The sequence below is a fragment of the Blastomyces gilchristii genome, assembly GCF_000003855.2.
Source record: "Blastomyces gilchristii SLH14081 genomic scaffold supercont1.24, whole genome shotgun sequence".
NCBI classification, from domain to species: Eukaryota; Fungi; Ascomycota; class Eurotiomycetes; order Onygenales; family Ajellomycetaceae; genus Blastomyces; species Blastomyces gilchristii.
Genome location: NW_003101658.1, coordinates 313,367 through 341,340, shown reverse-complemented (window position 1 = coordinate 341,340; position 27,974 = coordinate 313,367). Strand labels below are relative to the sequence as shown.

The following is a 27,974-nucleotide window of genomic DNA, read 5'->3' as shown; positions in this document are numbered from 1 at the left end:
GCAGAGAAATAGAGTAGTATCAAAGAATTTAAGTATATTAAACCTTTTTACTTTTAAATTATAGCTAATATAAAATAAGCAGAATAATTTACTTCTATTTAAAAAAAATTTATATAATCACATTCTTTGTATTAGAATATAACTTGTATCTTTTTAATATTGTACATCTGATGTTGTGTTGCAGATATAGTATATTCTAAAAACATGAATTGACAGGTACCTTTTATATGAGATACGCATACAAAAGGTACCTATTGTGGTCATAGTGGGGGAAGCGTCGGCCCTTGACCACCTGGTTCCCTTTTTTCCTTTTGACAGAATGATCCGATCCTTAACAAACAACCCTGGTTTGAAGCATTTGGAGTTTGCGATGTCCGTTGGGGAAATTTTAGGTAGGAATGTTCAGAAAGAACCACGTCAAGTTATCAACACAATGTTTTTAATCGCCTATGACGCTAAGTTTGAAGGCTACCGCTTGCCGCGTCTAATGTCACCGCTTTCCATTCTCGGAATACTGCCGCTTTGGAGCGAACACACCCTCAAACTTTTTTGTTTCTTCTCTTCTCTTTTTTTTCTTCTTCTCCCCCCTTTTCCGCCCCCTCCCCAAAGAGGGGCGAATTGCGAATTTAGGGCTCATTAATACCACTTCAACATCGCATCAAGATGAAGTACATTTTGGTTTCGGGAGGTATGTTTTGTACCTTGTGATTCCGTGTGTTTTTCGCCGGAGTGTCTGACGAAACCTCTCGCGTGCAGGTGTCATCTCTGGGGTTGGCAAGGGCATTATTGCCTCCAGCACTGGGCTACTCCTGAAGACTCGTGGTCTAAAAGTGACCAGCATTAAGATAGACCCATATATGAATGTTGATGCTGGGACTATGAGTCCTACAGAGTTGGTTCACCCTTCCAATTTGAACTCCTGGTTTCCCTCCCACCCGTAAAAGACCCAATAGAGGGACAACTAGAACTGACTGGGAACATAGGCATGGGGAAGTATACGTTTTAGATGATGGTGGGGAGGTTGATTTGGACCTGGGAAACTACGAGCGCTACCTGAATATTTCCCTGAGTCACGAGCATAATATAACCACTGGCAAGATCTACCTACACGTTATTGAGCGTGAACGCCGTGGCGACTATCTTGGCAAAACGGTACAAATTGTACCACATCTGACAGACGCAATCCAAGACTGGATTGAACGTGTGGCTAAAATTCCCGTTGATGAATCCGGGCAAGAGCCAGACGTTTGTATTGTCGAGGTTAGACCCCCCCTTAGGGACCCGGATATCTGGCCCCATTTTTCAAATTCTGAACTTTCTCTTTATCACAGCTCGGAGGCACAATCGGAGACGTGGAATCTGGTGTCTTTTTTGAAGCCATGCGCCAGCTACAGCGACGAGCCGGAAAGGGCAATTTTCTACAAATCCATGTTTCTTATGTCCCCGTAATTCCACCTGGTAGCGGCGAGCAGAAGACGAAACCAACCCAGCGGGCGATCAGCGATGTCCGGAGCGCAGGTCTTAGTCCAGACTTGGTATATCCTACATTTTGCTCCACCCTTCACATTTCCTGCCCTATTAGCTGATTGTTTTGAACCTTCTAGATTGCTTGTCGTTGCGAGAGACCTCTCGAAGATCAAACAATTGTCAAAATCGCCGGCGCCTGTCAGGTTGATCGTGACCAGGTTCTCACAGTACACAACGTCTCAACAACCTACCACGTTCCCGTTCTTCTTGAGAACCAGGGTGTCCTCTCGACCATTAACCGCGTCCTTCAGCTTGATACTGTCACTATACCTAAAAATCTTGTACAGCAGGGCAATGCTACATGGACTGCGTGGAAATCACTGGCGACAGCTCATGATCATACGCAGGAGACTGTGTCTATTGCTCTTGTTGGCAAATATACAGCCCTTCACGACTCCTACATGAGTGTAAGCAAGTCGCTGGAACATGCGGCTATGCATTGTAAACGGAAAATTGACCTTATCTGGGTTGATGCCTCTCACTTGGAAGAGACGACTCAAGAGATCTCCCCCGCAGAATTCCATAAAGCATGGCATGCTGTCTGCATGGCAGACGGAATTCTCGTCCCTGGAGGTTTCGGCTACCGGGGAACGGAAGGAATGATCAAAGCTGCCAAGTGGGCCCGTACCAACAACGTCCCCTACCTAGGCATTTGCCTAGGAATGCAGCTTGCTGTCATCGAATATGCACGCAACGTCTGCGGTATAGATGCTCATAGTGAGGAATTTGACGAGCACCATTCAACCCCGGCAATTGTCTACATGCCTGAAATCAACAAGGAGAAGATGGGCGGGACGATGCGATTGGGCAAACGACCCACCATCTTCCAGCCTGACACGGAATGGTCTCGTCTGCGCAAGCTATACGGAGACGCACCTGCCATCTGGGAGCGGCATCGTCATCGCTACGAAGTCAATCCAGAGATGGTGGAGCAGCTGGAGAAGGCCGGGTTGGCATTTGTAGGCAGGGACGAGAAAGGTGAGCGGATGGAAATCATCGAGCTCAAAGACCACAAGTGGTATGTTGGCGTGCAGTTTCACCCAGAGTATCTTTCTCGAGTGCTTGCGCCCAGCAAGACGTTCCTTGGCTTCTTTGCTGCCGCCTCAGGCTGCCTTGAAGAGATCACCGACTCGTTCAAGGACCGCCATGACCTTAGCCGCCAGGAAATGGATCCTGCCTTGATTCCAGCGCGATAGGTGAATTCGGAAAGAGGAATGAATGGGTGGAAGCAGTAAAAAAAATGAAACATATGCTTTTGGGTTGCTTGGGGCGCAAGTTGGCGAGAGGCCATCTTATTGTTCTCTGTATTTGCTCGAATTGCAACTTGCAAAGCGTCATGAAGATCGAACTCGCCCATGTTAAGTGGATGCAATATTAAACATAGAAATATTTTCACACGTATATAACCCACCTAGGCCTGGGCATGTTGCGAATGAAATGGAATGTGGATTTGATTAATTTCTTCCCCCTAAACTCGTGACATGGTGATTATTCTTTTGACATTTTGATCAACATCACTCTCGCCAGGAATATACATGTATCGTATCTACCACCAAAAGACCCTTCATGAGTATTGAATGTCTGGTATTATTTTTATTTGAATAACTAAGCTAAGTGGGCCTGAAGGTGTCTTCGATCTGGTAGGCCATTATTTGTGTGTAGAAAAGGGGCATCAAATAGGGATAAGTTATATTATTGCATTTGGGGTTCAGGACCCAAAAAATAGGGTGGGGAAGGAAAAAAAGAAAAAAAAGAAAAAGAAAAACACAGTACAGGTAAAAAGGGCGATAAAGAGCTTTGGGGCTGTTTTAGGGACAATTCACGGGAACAGCTGGTGGACCGAAGATAAAAGAGAAACGACCAAGAGAAACGCTTTACGACTTCAGCTTTTGCGAAGGGTGGGGGAAGGGGGAGAAAGAGTAACTGCTGGTAACCGAAGGCTTGATGGAGGGTAAATTTCACGAAAGGACAAGTAGACCGGAATAAGAACAATAACAAAACCGAAAAGAGTAGCAAAAACCTAAGAAGAGAACTGGTCAAATTGGAACATGTGTTCCTTGCGTGTTGAACTTTTTGCTTGCTTTCCTGTGAGGCCATAGTTCAAACTGATGATATATCCGGCGCTGGAATATAAGTGTACCACAGCCACGGACGGTTAGATTAAAATCCGGTGATCTGGCTAGTGGTGGTTGGAGCGGTTGTCTTGGGAAACGAAACCGGGGGGTGGGGTGGTTGGGTTGTTGATTAAGGGAATTATGTACGAAAAGATGTGCCAAACAATAGGAAACTGTACCCATAACGCCAAAATAAAAGAAAAACCGGACCTTGTTTGCCATTTTTTGGCATCGTTTTTCTCGCTTGAAAGCTAAAGCAGATGGCCGCCCAAAATCTGTTCCGTATAAGACTACTAACCGACCCAGAAAGAGTGAGGACAAAAAAAAAGATCGCTAGCTCCAAAAGGATAATTCGAAGTTTCCCCCCTGGATGGCGACAGATCAGATCAATTCAAAGGAGAAGAGAGCTATTTTATATTCTTCCCTTGTTCCGCCATCAGGCGGGTCGGGACCATCCTCACATAATAATGATTTAGGAATCTGTGCGGAACGATGGGTGAAATATAGGGCTACCACCCATCTGTTGTTGCGAACGTGTTTCCTGGAGGTCACGGATAGGAAGAGAAGCATGGGATGAAGGCATCATGGGCGACATGAATTGTTGTGGAATCATCCCTGCATTGCTGCTTGCATATTCAACTTGGATAAAGCCTGGGTGTTGAAAAGATGCCACTGGTGCCACTGGCCAAGCACCATAATTTCCCGCGGCCTGATTTCCTGTAACGGAGCCTCTTGGATTCATATATTGACCATCGACTGGGGATTGAGGCAATCCTTGAAAATAGTTGACATTAGATAGAGTTGCCCTCGTATCAATTGAGGCGGGACTTCCCATAGGGGTGAATTCCTCGTAGTCGGGTTTGATTCCCAGAGGTGAGAGAGAATTCGGTGTTCCAGCTTCAAAAGGCCCTGATATCGACGACGAGAAGATGGTATTCCTGGTTTCTGCGAAGGTGGGAACAACACGGTTATGCATCGGTAGAGTTTGGGGTGGCATTTGTAAGTTATTTTGCGGCCTACTTGAACCCGCCACTTCTGATACATGTCCCCCGCGAGAATCATTGGTCTCGTCGATGTAGCCAGGTTGCTCGGAGTCCGATGCAGTTTCTGGCTCCTCCCTAACGCAGCGATTCGTCTTTTCTCGTTTAACAACATAAATCAATGTATCGGCGTCTGACAAATGGATGGCCCATTAGATCATAGAAATTGGAAAAGGGGAGAATGATGAAGCACTTCACGAACCAATTTCTCCCCGCTCATAACGCTCCTCCTCCTCCCTTACTCGGTATATTTCATCCAGAACAGATGCTTTTTCGGTGGGCCTACATTGTTTCTGTGCTTCCTCACCAGCCGCTTTGAGTTTCCTGGCTGTAATACCATGGGATTTCCTCAAATTTCGAAATATATGAATAAGGAGTTTCACCCGGGCTGTGTATTTATAAGCTTCTGGAGGTTTAGAGGAATAAACTGGTTGGGGATCAGGAAAGAGCGGCTTACGTATTTTCCTCAGATGGTCAGGTTCTTTATGAATCACGTCAGCAGGCCACCACTCTGGCTTAGTTTTCTCGGGATCTCTAGTCTCTCCGGGTGCTGCTTTTCCTCCGTTATACGGATGCTTTGCCTGCTTCCGGGGCTCAATGAGCTTGATATAAGCCTTTGCGACCTGGCGACAGTTAATCTGCTGAAAGGCTCTGAAGGCTTCTGCGTAATAAGCCATCATTCTTTCCTCATCACCGATAGGCAAACCAATCTTGTTCACAGGATGGTCTTCAAATTCGTCGTCGTCTTCCTCCTCAGAGGCTCCATTAACCGTATACGCCAATCGCTGGCGCTTCTGCGCAGGCATATCTCTGAGGGAAGACAGATATCGGGGTCGTCTGGCTTTTGAACTGGACGCCGGGTTTATATTTGACTGGCCTGCATTCCACCTTAACAATTGATTTTCACGAAAATCTATCAGGTATACAAACCTGGAAATATCGCCTGGGAGGCGCGCTGTATGAACCCGTTTTCAAAGTCCGGAAGAAATATTTCACTCTTGTGGTGGTGCATAGACGGAGATAATTCACACCGGACATTCCCAGACGGATCAAGATATGCCAGGGCATAATGTCGGTATGGAATGTGGATTGCTGAACGGGATTCAACTGTGAACACATCCTTAGTCATGTTAGCTCCTCGGTAATATTGTGGATGGAGGCAGCATAGCATATCTACATACGGGTGGGGACTCCCAAGATTGAGTTCCCTCCATCGATTCACCGTTGCCAGATTTCAGTTGAGAGTCTGAAGCGGTGGGCGCGGGTCTGACAACCATAGTGCTGAAGCAGGCCTTCCAATATTTTATTCGACAATCGGTTAGGGTTTAGGCACGTAGCACATATAACGTATGTACTGATTTCCCTTAGCTGTCCCAAGCCAAAGACGAGATATACGATGATCGGTCCCAAGGCGATCCGTAATAGACAGCACAGGGATCCCCAGAGTGATGAAGTGAGGGGCAAACAGGAAGAACAGAATTTACTAGAACCAAGAGATATGACGGATGAACAATGGATAATCGACACGACCTCCCAATACACCATGAAAAACCAAGTCGATTATTAGGAGCGTAATGTACTGACAGGATCCCCCAGTTCCGAGATATCTGGACGCAGAGTGAGTTCGTTCTTTCTTGGCTGAAAATGGGGAGTAGATGTCGACTCGATGTTAGGTAGAACGTTTCGTCAGGATAACGATGCTAGCGATATTTGGCATGCTATTGTAGAAAAGTGATGAAATCAGATGTTGGAGGACGGGGAATGAGGCAGATAAATACGTCGAGGGCATGTCCGTGCAGTAAGTTCATTGCCAGCTGGAGCGAGAGGTACATGAGGACCTTGATCTGCTAGCAAGACAGTGGCGGTCGTTCAAAACAAGTAGTGATGTCCAAGAAACACAAGCGACACGGCTCCACGGGGGGCTACTTCATCTTCCCCGGCTCTACTACCCCTCCAACTGCAGTGTGATCCGGCAGTTCCACTTGATTATTGTTGGAGGCTAAACTAACTTCTCATTGATAGAGTGGGATCCACCGACCAGTGCTCGAACTAAATGGGGGGCGATCAGGGTGTTCGGGGAGCAAGAATGATTCGTAGCACCCGCCAAGAGACCGACAATGAATGCAGAGGGACCGTGCGGGAGCTTCAAGAGTAGTCTCGAGAGTTGTCGCAGGTGTTGGAAGGGAACTGGTCCTTCCCTGGAAAATACGGAGGCTCCACGGTCATGGCGAGATTTAACACAAGAGTTTGGGGGAAACGCCACCGTCAGCGTGGCATCTCGTTCAATAAGAAAAAGGAGGGTACATTTAGCTGATTCTCGAATCAAAATTAAATGCCGTCCTTTTTCTTTCAAGCAGAGGTACATGTACAGTACATGGTTGTCCTCCGCCATTTGATCTCCTGTTTCCTATTTCCTCTAGGGACTTCAACGCTCCCAAAAGGTTGTAAACCCATCATTGAATAGTGATCCCGAAGGCCTAGTTCAATAGAGCGCGCTCTTCAAGTTGGGCTGCCCAATGTCTGTACAGAACTGAAGAACACGAGCCCAGTAAGCATCATTACATGGATCCGCAGAATCCGTCACGGATCCAGATCGAAGTTGCTCAAGCCTCAGGGCAAGGGATATCTAGATCCTGGTCCAACCGCTGTATCCGCCTCCAATTATGAAGGTTATTTCGGGGCCCCTTGTCGGGTTGTCCCGCCTCCAGAGTTCCACTTTGGCTGGGGCCTTGGAGAGATTTTGGCACATTATTGGGACATCCAGACAAAATCTGCAAGGTTCGATCGCGGGATCGGGGGTTGTGGGGCCGGTTTGGAGTCGAGACTAAAATCAGTTGAGTGCACAAATTAACCAAGACCAGGTTCTGTTCGCTCTGACCCCCTGAAAACTTGGCGACCTCAAAGGCTCCAAAGGGCAGCAACCTGGGAACGCAGCAATAATGATCGCAAACGGGGCAGCGCCAACAGGAAGCCCAGGTTACGGCCCGCTTGAAATTCCTCTGTTCGACCTCTGCGCATCTTCAGATGCATTTCGCAAACGCATCTCTCGTTTGCGTGCCGTAGTAAGTAAGGGGGATGCATCAAATTCACCCGATGGACAGCAGCCTTAAGTCCGGGTTATTGAGGCTTTCTCGTCCTGGCGTGCCTAGGCGGCGTGGGTCATCTCTGGTGACAGAATAGCTCAAGCCTGAATGCTTCCCCTGCCGAATATCAATCAGGCAGATACCGGTCTGACGCCGCTTCCCGACAATCCGGGTCAATGATAGTCTGTCATGGAGCGTTTGGAATCACACCTGGATAGCGTATGGGCTAGGTTGATTGAGAGAGCCGGCCGTCTCCGTGACACAACCAGCAGATGGAGGACATATTGGTATCTCGGGTGGCAAAGTAAACATTATTATTACTGTTCTCGCACGCTGCATGAGACTGTCTGATTCGGTGTTTAAAGTATGCCGGAAATCCTGCGATGTCCAACCCTGGCTGTTTTCAACAACTACATATTTGAGGCTGAGGTTGGGCGGGACTCGGGAGATTTCCTAATCTGGACACTTGGAGTAGTATTTTTCGCCAACATCCAGCCATTCCGCAACAACGTCAGCGGTTTATGTAGACCAACTGCGGAGTAGCGCTACTCATGCTATGGACAGAATATTATTCTTCTACGGAATTAGGGTATTAACGCATCTCAGACTATTATTATTGCTATCAGGGGAATGGAATGGTTTCTCTCCGCCAATCCGCGGGAATAACCATGACTCTCGTCACCAGCACGTCAAGAAGCGCCTCAGTCAAGCCTGGAAATCCGACCTATTCTTGAGGGCAAAGCAGACTCGAATCGGAGCCTAGCAAATGCAGATCTTGGAGCATTTTGGCTAAGACCTTGGAGTGAGTGACCTTCTGCATTCCCCAACATTTCCGTTCATTTCTCTTCTCGCCCCTTGAATCGACTGTGGCGTGCAGGGTAGGCACTTTGCACTTGTCCTAGTCTTCCTGGGATCGAGAAGCTTCCCAAGGTAGTTGACACCTTCGTTCCAAGAGTCAATTAACTATGAATGAAGCATCCCTAGGCTCGCCACAAGGATGCCAGTTGCGGGCTTGTGAAATGGCATGGACTCTTGATTCCCAGCCTGATGGTGGAGTTCAAACGAGATAGCAGCATTGCATCAGATGACATCTTATCTTGCATCGTGCAAACCCCCTGATCTTGCGGAGCCTAGGAGAGGAGTGCGGATCGAAGCCCTCGAAAGTGTGTAGGCCGGTTCACCCCCCTCTACAAGGCATCCGCGCGAACAACGCTTCACTTCCCAGGCCACTGCACCGCCTCGAATCGAATCCTATTAACTGTCAAGATTCCGGCTTATCGCTTACGTTATTTATATATCATTTGATCTTTTCTCCTATAAGGTAAATCAATATAATGTTGCAGACTGAATCGTCATGCGAGGAATTTGCCGCACCGAAATTGAAATGTGAGGCCGTCCAATGAACTAGAGTTGAAGCTCTGGTATACCGCGGGGCGACTCCACATGCAGAGTCTGACACAGGATTCGTGAGACAGATAGCTGCACCATATACGTTCGATGGTTCGCCCTTTAGGTGGGGTTAGTGCTGTTTTTCTTCGGAGATGCAATGGATGGAGTCGAAGAATTGTTGCCGTAGTCCACCTGCGTTCCGAGTAAGGTTGGCAGCAGGTCACCCGGATGGAGAGATAGTTTACATGCGAAGTTACTGGTGAAATAATGCTGTCTAAGGGGTTTTAAAACAACCATTGTCCAGACTTTCGTGTAGCTACTTCTTTTGCAGTGCAGATGGGATGGATTAAGGTTTCCAAAATGTGAAAACTTGGATATTAGACAGCGAGAAATTTCGGAAGGCTGTCCTACTCTATTTCCTAAGCATCCATCCCCGCAACATCTTGTCTGCCGACATCCAGGCTGAAGATCCATGAAGATCAATGGACCACCACCATGTGGTTCTAGTGCACTTACTGGCCAAAAGCACCGCAGCGGAATCCACAACCCCCTTTGAAGAACCCGATTTACTTAGGAGAATCATAAGCGGCTGGACATGGTTCTACTACGAGCTTGGAAAACATTTATTTAACAACAGCCAGCTCATTTGCGCCCGGCTTACTTTATCAAGAGGTATCTAGAGATATTGAAAAATGGAGGTATCAAACATGCGACCTACTGAACAACATTGCGCTTGTGAGGGTCTAGGTGCCCTCAGGAATATTTCTTTTTCCAAAATCTTACGTCCACACATTGATCGGCACGCCAGCAAGGATCGAGATGCATTCCTGGCCTGTGAAGATTATTAAATAATATTGTGGATGGTCTCTTCGCAGTCAGTAACTATGCCATGCAAACTTAATTCCACTCGCAGTGAGTGCGGGTAATTTAAGTCACAGAACTCGAAGCCCCGAGCCATCGCGGATGGCATACTCTGATAGGAGCTATGAACAGACTACTTATCACGAGTATGCTCAATATTAATATCTGTCGATTATTTCTACATGATTGTCTTCGGATTCAAGGTGAGGTTTGTGCGATTCCTTGTGGCAAGCATTTGTTCTATTATTCTCTACGAGTACCGTGCGATCATCCCCAAAATCTCAAGGCAACCTTCCAAGGTTTGAGGCATAGTTATGCAAATCGGCGCCAACCTAATCCTTATTTGCTCTTGAGGTAGTCTAATCGGAAGGTCTCTTGGATCGATCAGATGGCGATTTGCGGCGGTAATGCTAATAATGCTGATAATTCGATCAACAATCTTAAGTGGGTGTCAGAGAATGCAGGCAATATAATCTTGCTTAATGTCGAGTTGAAATATTCAAGTTCTACCATCAGTTGACAAAACCGGATAGCCGCTCAACACGGCAAATCAATAATAGATGTTGCTGGTTGGACCATTCTGTTTATTTCTTTTTTTATACTATAATTTTTTCTTCATACATTGCATTGCCAGTTCTTCTGAGCTACTGAGAACAGATAAGGTGCAGAAATAAGAGTTTGGGATTTTTACTGGCCAGGCTGTCGGCGTTTCTGGTCTCTCCTTCGCACATTTTATTAATTTCGGTTTGGGTCGGCATATTGTTGTTTTCTTTTGCATCAGTGGCAACGCGCTTTCAAGAAAAAAGAGCATTCTGGCTTGTTGACCTAAGGATATTTTATATTTCCAAGGACGGTGTGGAGTTGTTGGTGAAGGCGGAAAGAAACTTGTTCCCAATGGCCTTTGCCCGAGGTGCTCAGGGCACTGTTGATGTTGGACAACACATAACTAGACATCCACCAGGGGCGAGGATCCTGCTTCTACCAGTGCACCTTTGACGCCATGACGCAATTTAAAGTCCGGGACGCTTTACTCTAGCACATTGCTAGGTCTTGACAAACCCGCTTTGAAGAAGGAAGCGCATTCTCAACCCCTTCGCCATGTTAAACGAGCGGCCGAACTACATGCACCTTCGAGGCAGCGATTTTACGATGAAAGAACCCGAGCGGGCACCATTCGCGGTAGCGGGCTCATACCATTCTTGGTTCAAAGTGTTCAGGCCACCGCTACTTCCAAATATCTCCTCGCTATACTGAAGGTAGCGCAGTTTGTCCAGTCTCTCGCAAGATACACGTGGATATATTTAACACGCTCTCTCCGGAATGTTCTTCCGTATATAGATTCCACAGGAGATTTGTAGGAGCCACGGAGAGTAACTGCTCCAACAGGGTTGTATTTTTGCGAGCATCCCTCGAAACATACCTGACAAGGTGGAAGGCAGAGAGTATCGATCCGCGAGCCGCAACCTCGCTAGCATTTCTCCAACCATTATTCAACGTGACATGTTGTCACTGGGTTGACCGCTCGTAGGGCCAGAAATCACATAATCAGCAACAAGATTCCGGGGATTATTCCGAACAATTACTGACGTCGGCGTGCCATGTCTGCCGCCTTGCCGTCCTGGCAACTTGGTGCTGTACGATGGTAGGAAAACCCACAATTTGGTGGAACAAGGTGAAAATTATGCATTGTTATGGTTTCTCGTTGCTCTGTTTGGATGATGATCGTATTGGTGGGATACGATGCGCACGGATGGGGAGGTGGCCTTGCCAATTGAATCGATTAAACGCTGTGACAAAGCTGCATTCCACAAACGAGGGTTATTGAACTGCTAAATAAGAACTCGTATTGATATGAGAAGCGAGAAGCTCAATCTCACGGGATGCTCTTGGCGGCTGAGCTAACTTGAAGATCTTGAACGCAAGCCTTGGGAGTGTACGGAGTACTCACTCTTCTTCAACTCGAGGTTAGCAATAAATATCACGCATGGCTAACTCCCAAATACGCAGTACTGCACCAAGGTGTTGTCGAATTCTCCCTGGTGACAGCGTGTGAAAACCCAAAAATTGTGCTTGAAAACTCCATGCCTGCTTCTTCTTACGGGAGTTTTCAAACATTGTCCCGTTTTGATTCTCAGCCATGAATTTCTAAAATAACTAGGACAACGCCTTTCAACGCCTCTCAACGCCCCAGAACGTCCCCACCCAGCGAACTGAGATTTTAACACTTGTGCACGGTCACTTAGCCAACTGATGTCAAGCCTATTAAACATTGTGAAGAACGCTATACAGCAGCACCTCCAATCCTCCCGGCACTCCTTTAGACCTAGGCAGAAGAATAGCAAACTGAGAGCAGAAGATCCCTCCCGCTGGCCAAAGGAAGGGTTGACCCATCTTCCTAACCCATGACAAGCCACAGCAGCCAGCTGTTTGGCACAGAAAAATCCCTCCAGCCGGGTCCCTGTTCCTGATCCCGTCTAGATTAAGGGATCGCATATAATACCAACACTAACTCGCATGACAAGCGAAAACGGCCAGGGTGGTTACACCTATCTCGCTCATCTTGTTGGGCCTGGAATTCTTTTAGCAGGGGTCTTCTACAGGGAAGACGGGAGGATTCTGGGTCAGCGACAGTGCTTTGCGTGGTTCTAGTGTGACCGCCTATCTAGAGCCTATGAGCCATTTTTGTACTTTAACCAGAAGACCGGGTGCTAAGCGTAGCCTATCGCCAGCCATCGGGGAAATGTTGTAGGGCCGTCTCTGGGCGGATAACCCCTAACCACCCACATAGCGGACCGCCACTCACAGTGATAATCTACAACCCCTTCTTGAGACAGTGAGGTCGCTAAGCTACCGAACCGAGTCTCCAAGCTCAGGTCTCGGGCCCACCCCGGCCGCGGAACGCCTCATGATTTGCCGAAGAAGCTTGGGGATAAAACTCCGTGCCGCGCCTAGTGGTAAGGAATCACTCCCTTGACTGCATATCACTTGCAGCTGATGAATGGATGGATGCTGTGACGGAGCCAGCTTTCAGCTTACATGGTACTCTGTCGAATGGAATTCGACGAGAATTGGGTGGGAACAATAATGGAGAACGAACAGGCCGCTCGAATTCAAATTTTTTATGCACGCCATCAACACTTTAAGACACAAGCCGCGTCATCGCCTGATACATCCTCCATACTGTACGGAGGACATCTGACATCTAAAATCTGTTAGTAGAACGGAGTACTGTAGTTGAAAATGGGGGGATTCGTTTTAGGCGTGAATATGCCATACATTTAATCTATGTGCCCCAACCGCTTCGACTATCGAGCCGGAACGGAAGGGGGAAGCAAGCAAGAAGCTTCTGCGACATAGGGTTAAGGAGCGGGTTCTGGGGCCCCAAGCAATTTATTCTTCGGTCTGAATGTTCTCGGCCATTATCTACGCGGTACGGAGTACGGCGGGCAAAGTTGAGCAGGATCAATGTAATTTACATACGCTGTAGTAGAGGAATTCTGCGGACAGAACGACCTGAGATGGGATGGAGGGGAAACAGCAGGGGCAAAAAAAAGAAAAAAAAAAAAAAAAAAAGCAAAGTGCAGGAGAAAAGCAAAGCAAACAACCCCGTCAATAGTTTACCCCAGTGTAGAAATTGGCTCTTTAGATGTCTGCTTTTGTTCCTTTCCTTGCGCTTGGGCTTCTTCGAGCATACCGACAGCCCGGCCAATCCGGCTTCCCCGGCGCGCTAGGAATGGAAATCGATTCCAAAAGAAAAGAAAAAAGAAAATTGGCCGGGAAAGAAAAGCAGCCCATAGACGGTTGTGAATAGAAGAAAATACAGAGTACTACGCCCCAGAACCTCAACAAAAACCTCCAATCAAGATACGGGGGTTAGAAGAGAAAACAAAAATATTGAACATTGTGGCGGATTATATGTACATATACAAGATTTCTTCTTCGCCTTCCTCTCGCTCATTTTCCATCGCTATACAACCCCCATCCACCCGCACAGCGACTGGGGAGTGGGGACTCAAAAGGAGAACATAATCCAAGAAAAAGAAAAAAAAAATGCCGGAAATAGACGGACAACCCCTGTTCCCTTCCTTGTTTATGAAGTAAGCGTGGACGTCGTCGTCGTACTTGTGTTAGTATCATTGCTGGCACTGCCGCTAGATTCAAGGAGTCCAGCCTCCTTCACAAGCTCGTAAAACTGGCCGCCGCGCTGAATAAGCGCGGCTGGGGTATCGAATTCAGCAACAGTTCCATGATCCAAAACGACGATCCGATCGCTATCCAAGATAGTGTTGATACGGTGCGCGATGGTGATGATAGTGCGGTCGCGGAAAATGCTGCTCCGGAGCATCTGCTGCAGCAGTGCGTCTGTTTCTACGTCGACGGCGGCCTGTGGAAAAGAACAATGAGGAATCAAAATCACAAAGCTGGCTAGACAAAAAAAGAAAAAAATGGAAGAAAAAAAAGATAATCACAATGCGCTAACTAGCGTTTTTGCTGGGGTAAAGAAAATGGTGGCTTACAGTGGCTTCGTCGAGCACCAAGATGTTGCTTGGCGTTAGGAGGGCTCGGGCTAGTGAAATAAGCTGTCGCTGGCCTTGGCTAAGATTCGAACCTAAAAATGCAAACACATCAGTGCGAAAATTAAAACGATAAATATCTACCTGATTGGCTGTCTTGGAAGTGATTGTATGGAAACTGACCTCCTTCGTGGATTTGTGCATCAAGTTGTCCAGGCAAACTGGAAATGTGGTCCTTTAATCGTGCATGTCCTGATCGACAGTGGTCAGCGGGGAACTACGGATTGGGCAGCTAAGGCTGAAAGAGGGCTCACCAAGGACACTCCACAACTCGGTGTCATCATGGGCGTGGCGTGGGTCGAGGTTGTCTCGGACGGTACCTTCGAACAATGCCGCGTCCTGCGGGATGATTGCCAAGCGACCCCGCAAATCGAAGAGGCCAATAGAACTGATGTCCAAACCGTCGATACTGTCACAGAGGAAGTCAGCAAACAAAGGTCCCGGCAATTTGACCACCTTCATCTCGAAAAGCCTTTACCTTATACTTCCTGATGTCCCCTCAATGATACGGAACAGTGCCAAAGTCAGTGAACTTTTACCTGCTCCTGTCCGACCAACGACGCCGATCTTTTCGTGTGGCTTAATGTGAAGATTTATGTTTTTCAATACAAGGTCTAGGCCCTCACGATATCGTGTGCTGTAGTCCTTGAATTGTACACCACCTTGGGACGGCCAACTGATCTGGGGCCGCTTCTTGAAAATGACGTCAGGAGCTTCGCTGGGCAGGTTTGCATACTCCAGAACTCTCTCGACCGACACGATATTCGTTTCCACCTCGACCGTTTGTCGCACAATCCAATTAAGAGACTGGGTGATTTGGAGCGCGTATGACATCGATAGGCCAACCATTCCAGCAGATAATTTGCTCCCAGTCGCCACAGACAGAATCGGGAACGAGGCTGCTGCCAGGATAATCACGGAGCCAATGAACTCTAGGCGTACAGCGAGCCACCTGTTTGCACTGATGGAAGGGTAGTATGCTCGAAGGTTCGCATCCATCCGATACTCATTCTCCTTTGAGAACCTATCCTGTTGCCTATAAGCCCGAATGGTCGAGATACCGCCGAGAGTTTCTTGGAAGTGAGCGAAGATAGGGCTTTTGCTGACGCTATCCAATCTCTTAAGTTCGCGTGACGTTCTCAAGTAATACTTTTGGAATCCGAAATAAACTGCTCCGAGAGGAATAATCATAACGAGGAATAGTGGAGTCGAAACACTGATAACCATCATTGTAAATCCTGCTCTAGCAGCATTGACAAATAACTGTTTTCCCCAGATTAGTATTAAGTTTTTACCCGGAGAGATTGTCAGGATATCTTACCATATTGAATGTGCGGGAGAGAACTTCATCAACTCGATATATATCGCTATATTACACTTCGTTAGCAACGAACACAACTGAACTTGCATGACTAGGATAAAGAGAAGGACTAACCTTGAGAAGCGATTAAGAATTCTACCAGAAGGTGTAGTTTCAAAAAAGTTCATGGGAGACCTAAAAATAGCGTATGCCATTCTCTCGTGCAATTTACGCGATGCCTTGATAATGTAGTTAGCGAAATAGTCCACGACGATAGCTATAAGAGTACAAATGACTGAGAAGCATACCTCAATAGAGCAAAATATCCAAAGAATCAGGGTTTGCAGGACAACAAGAGCAGAAGATCCAAATCCAAACGCAAAATAAATGCCAATATATTTTCCAACCTGTGGATTCATTCCAGATTTTTTGTTTACATCCGACCATCGCTCTAGCCAGAAACTACCAGCAACCTGCGCCGTTTGTGCCAATAGAAGTGCCGTCAAATAACTAGCCACCGCGTAGAGATTGCTCGTCTTCGCATACTCGCCATAGACGCTCCATTTGACCTTTCCTTGCTGGGAGGTTTCCTTCGCCTGCTTGGATTTGAGAGCGCCTTCTTCGTCCACGAGTTTGCGTGGGCCTTGCCAGCTTGCCGTGCTAGCACGTCGTAGAGTTGCAGTGCTTGTGCGTCGCATGGCACCACCATTCTGAACAGGTGCAAGAGGTCCCAGTCGCTCCTGAGCCTCTTCTATTTCGGAGAGATCAGAGTCATCTACATCGTCAACGATTGCTAATGTCTCTGGGCTGTTCACGCTTTCTTCTTCCCTAGTGCTGTCGTTTGAACCAGAATCGTCGTCGGTAGTAGTGGAGCGGATAAGAGTGGCAGTTTCACCTTTCATGGCAAGGAGTTGCTCGTATGTTCCCTTTTCAATAATAGTCCCGTTGCGTAGTAATGCGATGAAGTCCGCTTCTTTTAGCACAGTGATCGCATTAGTTGCGAGGATCCTCGTTTTTCCAGCCAGTACACCATTCCGGCCAAGGACTCGGTTAATAATATGTCTCCCGACATGTTGATCCACTGCGGACAAGCAATCGTCCAAAAGGTATACGTCAGCACGGGCATACACGGCCCTTGCCAGCGTTAAACGGGCCTTTTGGCCGCCGGAAAGAGAAATACCACGTTCACCAACCTCTGTCTGGTCGCCATCCGGAAGGGTCTTGAAGTCGTCGAGCAGGGCGCAAGCTTCTACAGTAGTCTCGTAGAAATGAGGATCCCAGCGATGACCGAAGACGATGTTTTCCCTGACACTAGCATTCATAACCCAAGCTTGTTGTGCGACATACGCAGTGCGACCTCGGACAACCACTTCCCCATTAATCTTCCACAGGTCTCCTAACATAGCTTGAAGGAACGATGACTTTCCAGCGCCCACACGGCCGACTATACAACTCAGCTCCCCTTTCCTAGCACTGAATTCAATATTCTCCAGCGCGTTTCGACCTTCATGTTTGTTCCATGTAAAAGACGCATCTCGAATTCGTACGGACTCATCCCCGTCGTGAGAAACAGCCTCCTCAAATGTAACTGCATCTTTCTGCAATTCCTCACCAGTGAAATAAGTCGTAAGACGAGATACTGCGACTGAAGCTTCGATAATGGACGTGATGACCATTGGGAGAATAGACAGAGGAAATGTTAGGAGATTGAACAAGGTTAATGCCGGGAAGACTATCTCTGTAGTCAAGGGCCTATCGTTCGTCAAAACAAATACGGCGAAGGTGGAACAGGAGACCAGGAATGGAGTCGACGACCAGGTAAAATTTGCAATGGACTGTGTTGCGCCAATTTTTCTTAGTGTATTTAACTCCAGGTCATTGCGAACATGGTTTAGCTTGTTCATAAAGGCGTTATTCCACGCGTAAAGTTTGATAGTTTTCATGTTGTTTAGAATTTCCGTCATTAGCCTGGTTCGCTGATCTTTGTTCTTCATTTGCTTGATTTGAAGGTTTTTCATTATCTTTGCAATCAATCCGTTGAGTGGAACCATAAGTATCATCACTCCAACACCAGCAAGCATACTCAACCCAAGAAGCTGATATAGAGATATCATACAAAGGGTAATTTGGAACGGAGCGGACCAAAGCTGCATCCCAAACTGAGCCAGGTCAGAAAGTCGTTGCTGGTCAACGGCCATATGGTTTACGATGTCACCGGTTGTCTTTGAAGCGCGACCCTCGTTCGAGAGTTTCAAGGACTTTGTATAGATCATGGAAGTCAAAGACGACTTAACTCGCATACCAGTTTCAAATGCCCTCTGGAAATACTGGTGAAGGCAAGCTGTCTGGCTCACGGAAACGACGAACATGCCAAGAGCAATTGCGACACCCCGAACAACCGGCTGGGGCGTGTCAGAGCGATATGAGTCAATGAACGAGATAAGGAGACGCAGGAGCTGGGGCTGGACAAAAGCCAAAATGTCACTACCGCACTTGATCACGGCACCCCGGAAATATGGCGCACTAAACGCTCTAAAGAGGGCAAGCCATAACGACGGCTTCTTCTTTTTCAGCTCACAAGCCCACGTTTTCTCCAGCTCGTGACCGGTAACACCTGTGGTATCCCTGCGACGCAGATTCCACAAGTCATCTTGGGTGAGGAAGTTTTTGTAGCCGAACTTCATCAAAGGTGTCATCCAAGAGAAAGTCAAAACAGAGAAAATATCGGCATATTCGTACGGGCATTCGTCTTCGTCTCCAAGAGCGTCATACGCACTTTGTTTCTTCTCGATAAAGTATTCTAACACAAACTCGATTATGGCAAGGCCAAAGCCAACGGTAAACGAGATAAAATAAGGTAACTGATGTCGGTATAACTGCTGGGAGATAAGGGATCTGAGCTTAACGGCGTAGACGATGATCAAAAATAGCCAATAGAATAGAACGACCCCGTTCGGTTGCCGGCTCCTCCAATGCTCGTAGTATTGTACGGTATAAATAACGCCCAAAGATCCGAGAATAAGGATCGTCGTCCAGAATCTAAAGTCTCCAAACCAGATCTTGGGATAGGTCTCGACCTGAAGTGAGGCCTGGAGGGTGGTAACCAAGATAAGAGCCCATATAACCGACTATTAACCGTATTAGACCAACCAACACCAACAGCTTGTAAATAGGGTTCATGGATGAACTTACCAACTTTGCGTAGAAGTGCCAATTCTTCTGTACGGGCTGGGCGATTCGCTTATTGAGTAGGAACCATATGGCACCAGGGCCCATAACCAGACCCCATCCGGCCACCAGAGATACCCAGACATCTAGAAAACAAGGCGTGAAGTCGAATCTCGTGCCGCTTATCGGGCCCCATCCTTCGCTATCGCCGCAGAAAGGTTGCCGGCGGGCGAGGGCTGAAGGCAATGCGGAGCTGACATTGTTGAAAGTCGATGGAGCGGTTAGGACCACCTGGGGGAATCCATTCAAGGCCATCTTCTGGTCAATGAACCATGGACCGGAAAATGAGAGGAGTCAGCAGCAGCAGGAGGTGTTATAACACCCGGCGAGAAGGTGGGAAGGACAGAAACAAAGGGTTGTCGTGGGATTTGTTTCCTCGTGTCGGGGAATGATAACATTTATAAAAGCAACCAGAACTCGCGGGAGACGCTTGGACCCCACGGAAATGGGGCGCTGACTAAAGCAGAGGGCTGCCACGCCGCGGCTAGACTGCAAAGGGACTAGCGTCTGGCATCTTTATCCGAACTCTGTTGGCATACAAATAATGGAGAGTTGCATACCATACCTATATATACATCTGTAGACAGATTAGCACCAAAGTTATCAATCAGGTCAATTCTGCTGCTTTCAAAAGAATTCAAATAATAAGTACCAATCGTTTACCGTGACGGAGTATGTTGATGAATGTCGATGTAGCCTCGTGTTACGAGAAACCATGCTATGAAAATCTCTTCGCTGCAAGCCCAGCCAAAGATCCTCCAGGAAGCCTGCAGCCTAGCCTTGGATACTGTATTTGTCACCGCCGCTATTACTAATATTGACACAGCCAGGGTTGTTGTCTCCTACTACAGGAAGCAGAAAACTTGACCTCGCTAAGTGCGCCACTTGACCTCGTTATGTAAGCTGACCTCGCAAATGTGGCCCGTGCCACTACCTGACCTCACTCAATACATCTTTTCTTGTAATTTGAAACCACTCTTTCTTTCTTAATTATTTACCATCAATTCTACAATTAATTCAAAATCAATTTAAAATCAATTTAATACTGAAATTATTCTTGAATTTAATAATAAAGTAAGTATTTATATAATTTACACTGAATTGATTATTAACTGATTTTCAATCAATTATTAATTACTTAAATATACAGATTGAATTTATTTTATTACTATAATTAATTAATAATTAATTCAGAATCAATTCAAAATCAATTCAAAATCAATTTAATACTGAAATTATTCTTGAATTTAATAATAATACTGAATTGATTATCAACTGATTTTCAATCAATTATTAATTACTTAAATATATAGCTTAAATCTATTTTTATTATTATAATCAATTCAGAATTAATTTAAAATCAATTTAAAATCAATTTAAAATCAATTTAATACTGAAATTATTCTTGAATTTAATAATAATACTGAATTGATTATCAACTGATTTTCAATCAATTATTAATTACTTAAATATATAGATTAAATCTATTTTTATTACTATAATTATGTAAGGGGCCTACACTGAATAGATCAGTATAATATTGATAGGTCTTATATAACAAAGATAAAAATATTAAAGAAGAAAGAAAAGAGAAAGTGCAAGAATCAGTGATTGAGATGAATATTTATACATATATATGATGAAGCTTCAGAGCAGAAGAATATACATGTATTCATAGCAGCTGAGAATCAGCAATTGAGAATGACTGAGAATCAGAGTGTATGTGTTCATGACAGCTGAGAATCAGTGATTGAGAATGACTGAGAATCAGAGTGTATGTGAAATCTGTGAAGTGTAACAGAATAGTCTATATGATTGATCAGGCGCAGCCTGTCACATTAGTTCCCTCTTTTCAGAAGCAGTTCTCATCAGTTAAGAGTCACTGTTTCAGATAACACAGAACTCAGAGTTCAGATCAGTTAATTATAGTCAACTCATTTCATAAGATATTATCAGCTGCAGCTGTGTAATCTCTTATTGAAATTTTCTTCAATCTCTCACTCAAGTTCATTATCTTCTTCTATGATCTCTGGCAGTTGTCAGTCAGAAGTCAGTTAAGAAGAAAACAGATCAGTGATAGCACAGCAGAGCAAGCTTGTGTGAAATACATCATGAATTTCTGATAATGTGTCAAGATAGTAGTTATGACTATCTAGAACTTCTATTACTTTATATCTGATATGGCAGTAATCTAGCATATGAAATGAACATGTGATTTATATATTCTTAAGATTTAATCATATCAGATCTTCTATCTTATATTATTCAGTGAGATCTCAGTGAACATTGATTTGATTCTCTTAATCTTATTTCACAGTTGCTATGAAGGTCTCTGCTCAATTACAGACATCTTAGAGCTTTATTACTATATTGTCAGCAATCTGAATTGAACTGCAGAGATTCAGTGTGAACTGTGTAATCTCTAGAAGATTCAACACTTTCATGTAATATTCATGTATAAGAAAGAACAGACTTACATCTGTTAAAACAGTATTCTAACTGTTAATAGTGATCTCTGTATATAGAAGAAGATTATATCAATCATCTTATAAATAATTGCAGAACTTATAAATATAATTCTCTACAGTCTGAATTGTCTGTTCTGATGCATTATCAGTCTCAGAGTGATAGACAGTTGACAGATAGTATATAATCTTAAGAACTTGACAGATTCTAGTTCAGAGAGTGCTTATAAATTAACAGCTCTGATCTGATACTATGAATCTCAGTAATTTATACATCTGATAGAACAGGCTCTGTAGAAAGACTTCAGTGACTTGTTTGATATTTATCTTATTATAAGATTTCAATATTACATCTTTGCTTAATCAATTCATAATGATCAGAATGTTTCTACAACTCTTACTCTCAGATAAATTAATAGTGAAGTCAATTATCACATCTTATCAGATTCTATCAGAAATATTAAGTGATTTCAGTAGATCTTTTCTATGATTCTTTCATAAGATAATGAAAGAACAGTGATTGCAGTTTCAGACAAAGTATCTAATACTGTTTAATATCTCAGATTAATAGAATTCTTGAGAGATCATTTTATACAGTTATTCACAGTCTGAATAATCAGTTATACATGAATCATGCATCTCTTGCATTATCTGAGTATGTAAGAGTTCAGAGTGAGAGACTCAGTGTCATTTGCAGAATTGTAGAGCATTATTATTATCAATTGAACATTCTGAGATATCAGTTCTTACTTATAATTCCAGGGAAAATCAGAATGCTTCTTGTTATACTGCTTCAGTGAGTGCTTGAAGAAGTTCATTGATTTGAGCTGCTGTATATCATAGCTTATTTAATATAGATTCAGAAGAAGTTGAGATATCAGTAACAGTTCTAATCAGAGAAGCATGTATAGTGCTGTGAGCTGTTTCATCTTGATCAACTAGTATCTTTGAATTCAAGAGCTGATGCTCTCAGTTCATTCAGCAAGTATCTGTTACATTGAATAATATATCTTACTCTTATTGTAAGAGAGCATCTGTCATTGAGTTCTGACTGTCAGAACAGTAGTGTATTGTAAAATAAAAGCAGCTTAAGAACTCAGATTATTATATCTGTTATTCAGTAAGTTTACAGATAGTTGTGAAGTATTTAAGATTCTTATAATCTGTAATTATCTTAAACTCAGAGATACTTTGAAGTTCAGAGTCTCATTCTTCTAAACAGTATACAATTGTGAGAAGTTTCTTGTCATAGATCTCATAATTGCATTCAGCAGAACTCAGTTTCTTAGATATGAAGACATATAATCATAGAATATCTTCATTATCATATTATAATATCACTTCTTCTATCATGTAGTCAGAGAAATCAGCTTTAATAACTGTCTCATAATCAGAATCAAAGATTATCAGTAGAGAAGTATTAATAAATATCTTCTTTATCTGTGTAAATGCAGCTTCAGTGTCTACTGATCATTGAAATACTGAGTCTTTCTTAGTAAGATCTGTAAGTAATCTTATAATATCTGAGAAGTTTCATATAAATCACTGATAGAAGTTAGCAAATCTGATGAAGCTTTATACATCTTTCACAGTATACAGAGCTTCTCATTCAAGAATGATAGAGACTTTCTCAGAATTCATTTGAATCTTCTTACCAGCTTCTATAATAAAACTCAGATACTTGATACTCTTAACTTCAAAATCACACTTATCAATATCTATCAGTAGTTCTGCTTCTTATAACTGTTGTAATATCTTTTGTACATATTCTTGATATTCTTTTCTGAATTCATCAGTGAAGATGAGAATGTCATCTAGATAAGCAGATATAAACTTATCAAGAAAATCTCAGAGTGCTCAGTTGATATACTTCTGAAATGTACTGAGAGTGTTAATCAGTTTAAAAAGTGTGACTATTTATTCAAAGAGACTATAATATGTTTGAAATACTGTAAGTTATTTATCTTCTTCAGTGATATGAATCTTATGAAATGCAGTAATAATATCTAGTTTTATAAATTATTGAGCTTATCTGATCTGTGCTAGGGTTTCATTGATGAGAGATAAGAGATATCAATCTTTCTTTATCAATCTATTCAGATCTCAGTAGTTCACACAGAATCAGAGTTCTTCATCTGATTTCTTTGCAAAGAGAATAGAGGCTGCAGTGAAAGAGTTACTAATATATATAAATTCTTTATTCAACAGATCATTGAGTGTCTTTTGAAGAAGAAGAAGTTCATCTTGAGATATATTATAAAGAGGGTCTTATAACAGTTCAGAGTTCTTATCATTCTTTTTCTCTAACTTGATACTGTGATTCACTTCAGAATCTTGTAAGAGAGATATGTTTATAATATTATCTTATCAGAAGATATCTAGATATTCATAATATTATTAAGAGAGTTTCATATAAGAATCTATTATTGTAACACAGAATAACTTTTCTAAAGCCTTTTTGATATCAGTCAGACTGGCAGAATAGATTGATACATAGTCTTGCTATTAGTGACTCTGTCAGTGATTTTGATAATGACTTCTTTTTCAGAGTATTTTATACACATTGACAGAGATCTGTGTCAGGTTTATAATCTTGTGAATGTTATCTTCATGAACTCTATCATTGTTAGGAAATATCAAGCTTCTGTTTCAAGCATTTAATAAGATGCCTTGTTCAGATAGTCAGACAAGTTCTAATATAAGATTATAATCAAGATTATCAACTTCATATATATAGATATTTTCATGTTGATGTTCTTCTATATCTATGATCAGCTTTATCATGTAATAGATATAAATATCTTTTGAATCATTAAATTCTATGAGAAGTCAGAGTTTTAATAGAGAAATATACTGAAGATTATAATATCTTACAACTGAAGATTTTATCATTGTATAGTGACATAGATTACTGTCTATTATAATCTTCATATTATACATGTTATTAATCACAGTAGATACAAGAATCACATTCATTATTATCTTCTTTTTAAATTATTATCATCTGACCTCTTCAAGCTTCTGTTTATAAATTTAAATAGAAGTTAATCTTTTCTCTGTTTCACTGAGATATTCTCATAGTTATTCTCTGAATCTTTCTCTAATATAATATGATTGATGTGGACAGATGCTGATTCATTCTTTAAATAAGAAGACACTGCTCTTTCTCTCAAATATAAAGATATATAGATTAATCAGCAGTTGAAAGCAATATATTCTAATCAGTTACAGTTAATACACACTCTATGTTGATATTAATCAGTGACTTCTTTGAGAGTGATCTCAGAGACTCAGAAGTCTGTTCAGACAGCAGAGACTCTTGCTTATATATAGATATTTAAGTCTATTCAATTCATAGCATCTGCATTATTGTTATTTCTCAGTGTAAGTGTATAAGTTACTGAGATGTAATATCTTCTATTACTGTTCTGTATATTCTTGAGCTTGATAAGATAATCATTCATTATCTGAAGCTGTGTGCAGAAGCCTTCATAAGTCTGATCTTTATCTATACTTACAAGAGTCTGTAAGAGTTTGAAAGTTAATGTCTTCTTAAGCATGCTAATCTTTATTCAATTCTCTCAAGATTAATCACCTACTTCTAGAATCTTGATATTGAAGTCAGAGATGAATATTGTAAGAGAAGTATTTCTCTGTCAGATACTCTGTAATCAATCTAATACTTTCTGTTATATAACAGTGTCTTGAAACAGAATATCAAGATGTTTCATAATATTGTCAGAAGTTTGCAACACTGATTTACATACTTTTATTCATGAATAAAACTTCTGTTTCATGCAATTCTTCAATTATTCATTGATATATCAATCTTGATTGATTAATAAACTGATAAAATCTTTATCTATACTCAGTTTCACAAGCATTTTCATTCTTCATAATGAGTGGAGAGTGAGATTGAAAGTATTAAAATATACAGAAGTATCTAAGCATTCTTTCAGTGCTTTTATATTTAATTCTATAGATGTTGAAATTGTATGAGTTTCTTATTATAATAATTATTAAATCTCTTCATATTGATATTATTAAGTTGCATGTATATCAGCTATTTATTATTATTATAGTTTCAACATTACTCAGAGTCACTGTGATACTGTGTCTATACTTATATTTAAGAGTTTCATATTATCATTAGACATGATTATATCAATTATTAGATATATAATATCTGTGAAATCTGAAGAAATGTAATCATATGAATATCTTATATATCTAAGTGTCAGAACTCTCAGATCTTTCACTGACATTCTCTTATAAGATTTTATTACAGAATTAGAGTAATTGATGAGTAAGCTTCTATCTAAGAACTCAGTGTTCACTTAACTATTTAACTGTTTCTCTATTTCTTATACATTGTTATGTGTTCAGATATCTCTTAATAAATAATTATTTCTGATAAGAAGATAATACATAAATAATTATTTTCTAATAAGAAGACAATGAATGTTTTTATAGTGTAAGAGATCTACACTGAATAGATCAGTATAATATTGATAGATCTTATATAACAAAGATAAAAATGTTAAAGAAGAAAGAAAAGAGAAAGTATAAGAATCAGCAATTAAGATGAATATTTATACATGTATATGATAAAGCTTCAGGGTGAAAGAATATACACGCGTTTATAGCAGCTGAGGATTGGTGATTGAGAATGGCTGAGAATTGAAGTGTATATGTTTGTGACGGCCGAGAATCAGTGATTGAGAATGACTGAGAATCAGAGCGTACGTGGAATCTGTGAAGTGTGTTGATGATTACTACACCTACTCTAGTCACGTGCCACCTTAATCTATTTAGTGTAACTCGCGTAGTTAGATTACAACACAACAATATTATTCTTCAAGAGATTATGAAGCTCTTCACACGCAATGAAAAGCTGTAAAATAACATACAATTAATATCTTCACACATCATTACAAGTGTGTCTAGATAATTTATTAAGTAATTGAACTCATAATTAATCTAAGATCTGAGAAGATGTCTGACTTAATAAAAGAATATATATCTTCAAGATAAAGAAATGAGAAAATATCAGAGTAGTAAACACAAGATCACAGATCACTGTTAATATTAATAATAAATCAGAAGACAGCTTCAGAGATATTTAAGCTGAATGAAATTATTACAGAAGAACAGTCTGATAAGTTCAATATATATAAAGACTCAGTTAAAGATATCAGTGAGATGTTAGATAATGTAAGAGACTTAAGTAACTGAAATAACAATAGCTCAGTAAGTGAGAAGACTTATATAAGACTTGAAATTACAAGACTTCAGCATGAGATTGAGTGAATAAAGATCAGTAGAAGTGACTCTGTAGATAATGAGATAAAAGCAGATCTGATAAAATATCTTTAATAAAAAGAGAAAATATCTATTATAATAAAAGTTTTTAAAGAATTCAGAAGCTAAGTAAGACTTATCAAAAGATTAATTATTCTCACTGAATTCATTAACTACTTAATATAAAGAGAGAAAATTCTTTTAGCTGTAGAACAGTCTGAAATCAATAATATTCTTAAAAATAATAATTTTAGTAAGAATACTATTATAAATATATAATATTTCTGAAAAGAATACAATCTTTAATTATATAATTATATATAATCTGCAATTATTCTGCAGATCAAGACTTATTTCACTATACTTAAGAAGTTCAAATTATCAGCTTATACTTTATAAACTATTATAAAGAATAACTTTTCTAAAAGATCTGCTATACACAGAACTTATTTATTTGAAGAGCTTATTGAAATAATCTTCAAAAGCAAAGAATCTGACAGAGCTTTTATTGAATAATTAATTATTATCAGAACTGATTATATCTGTCTGAGATATAAGATTGAAGATGTCATATTTTTCAATAGATTACTGACAGAAGTTAATAGAGATTGAGTATTCTTTATAAAGAATAGAATGAATCAGATTAATAAGAATAATTCAAGATCTTTAGAAGAAGACTTTATAAGATTATATTATAACATACTTCTACATCTTTCTACTGCAGAAAATAGTAGTACTGAATTCATAAAAAATCTCATGAATAACACTCAAGACAAGAATAAGAAAGATAAAAACAAAGATAATAATAAGAATAAGAACACTGAATTCAAACCTGAATGTAGAGATAATAATGTAAGAACCTGCTATTATTATCAAAAGATTGATTATATTCAGACTAACTGTTGAAAGAAATACTCTGAGAAACATTCTTCAAAATTTAATATGAATAGAAATAAGAATGAAGACAAGAATACAGAGAATACAGATACTACTTCTATTCACAATATTATAAAGTAAGTATTTTATATCAAAAAAAAGATCTATGTGAGTAATCAGATAGAAAAAGATATCTGAATTCTAGACTCTGAATCA

The 27,974-nt window shown here is 41.8% G+C and overlaps 5 protein-coding genes across 6 annotated transcripts; 3 read left to right on the top strand and 2 right to left on the bottom strand.

Moving 5' to 3' along the window:
• The first annotated feature begins 105 nt into the window (after positions 1–105).
• On the top strand, positions 106–3,296 carry BDBG_08491 (CTP synthase). The gene is made up of 6 exons (XM_002621073.2): positions 106–392; positions 468–688; positions 757–892; positions 984–1,260; positions 1,332–1,535; positions 1,605–3,296. Exons 2-6 carry the CDS (start codon positions 664–666, stop codon positions 2,721–2,723), a joined length of 1,761 nt encoding a protein of 586 aa, XP_002621119.1. The 5' UTR covers positions 106–392; positions 468–663; the 3' UTR covers positions 2,724–3,296.
• Positions 2,629–9,501, bottom strand: BDBG_08490. Of its 2 annotated transcripts, none has more exons than XM_002621072.2 (6): positions 9,139–9,501; positions 5,863–9,078; positions 5,612–5,801; positions 5,139–5,558; positions 4,884–5,069; positions 2,629–4,814 (listed from the first exon to the last, which is right to left on the bottom strand). In XM_002621072.2, exons 2-6 carry the CDS (start codon positions 5,956–5,958, stop codon positions 4,114–4,116), a joined length of 1,593 nt encoding a protein of 530 aa, XP_002621118.1. In that variant the 5' UTR covers positions 5,959–9,078; positions 9,139–9,501; the 3' UTR covers positions 2,629–4,113. The 2 variants fall into 2 exon arrangements, with proteins under 2 accessions (XP_002621118.1, XP_031580789.1); XM_031723584.1 differs by having other exon boundaries at positions 5,612–5,788.
• Positions 6,906–8,193, top strand: BDBG_08489 (uncharacterized protein; the record flags this gene model as incomplete). Its single annotated transcript, XM_002621071.2, has 4 exons — positions 6,906–6,981; positions 7,171–7,491; positions 7,586–7,743; positions 7,948–8,193. The coding sequence occupies 4 exons, from the start codon at positions 6,906–6,908 to the stop codon at positions 8,113–8,115; spliced, it is 723 nt and encodes a 240-aa protein (XP_002621117.1). The 3' UTR covers positions 8,116–8,193.
• A 1,407-nt stretch (positions 9,502–10,908) lies between the features above and the next one.
• BDBG_08487 (uncharacterized protein) lies at positions 10,909–11,372 on the top strand (the record flags this gene model as incomplete). The annotated part of the gene is made up of 2 exons (XM_031723583.1): positions 10,909–10,998; positions 11,031–11,372. 2 exons carry the CDS (start codon positions 10,909–10,911, stop codon positions 11,370–11,372), a joined length of 432 nt encoding a protein of 143 aa, XP_031580788.1.
• A 1,414-nt stretch (positions 11,373–12,786) lies between these two features.
• BDBG_08486 (ABC metal ion transporter) lies at positions 12,787–19,958 on the bottom strand. Its single transcript, XM_002621068.2, has 11 exons — positions 19,769–19,958; positions 19,081–19,693; positions 16,197–19,016; positions 16,024–16,127; positions 15,910–15,955; positions 15,067–15,851; positions 14,843–14,997; positions 14,712–14,780; positions 14,532–14,623; positions 13,291–14,398; positions 12,787–13,216 (listed from the first exon to the last, which is right to left on the bottom strand). Exons 2-10 carry the CDS (start codon positions 19,369–19,371, stop codon positions 14,105–14,107), a joined length of 4,656 nt encoding a protein of 1,551 aa, XP_002621114.1. The 5' UTR covers positions 19,372–19,693; positions 19,769–19,958; the 3' UTR covers positions 12,787–13,216; positions 13,291–14,104.
• Between the last annotated feature and the right edge of the window lie 8,016 nt (positions 19,959–27,974).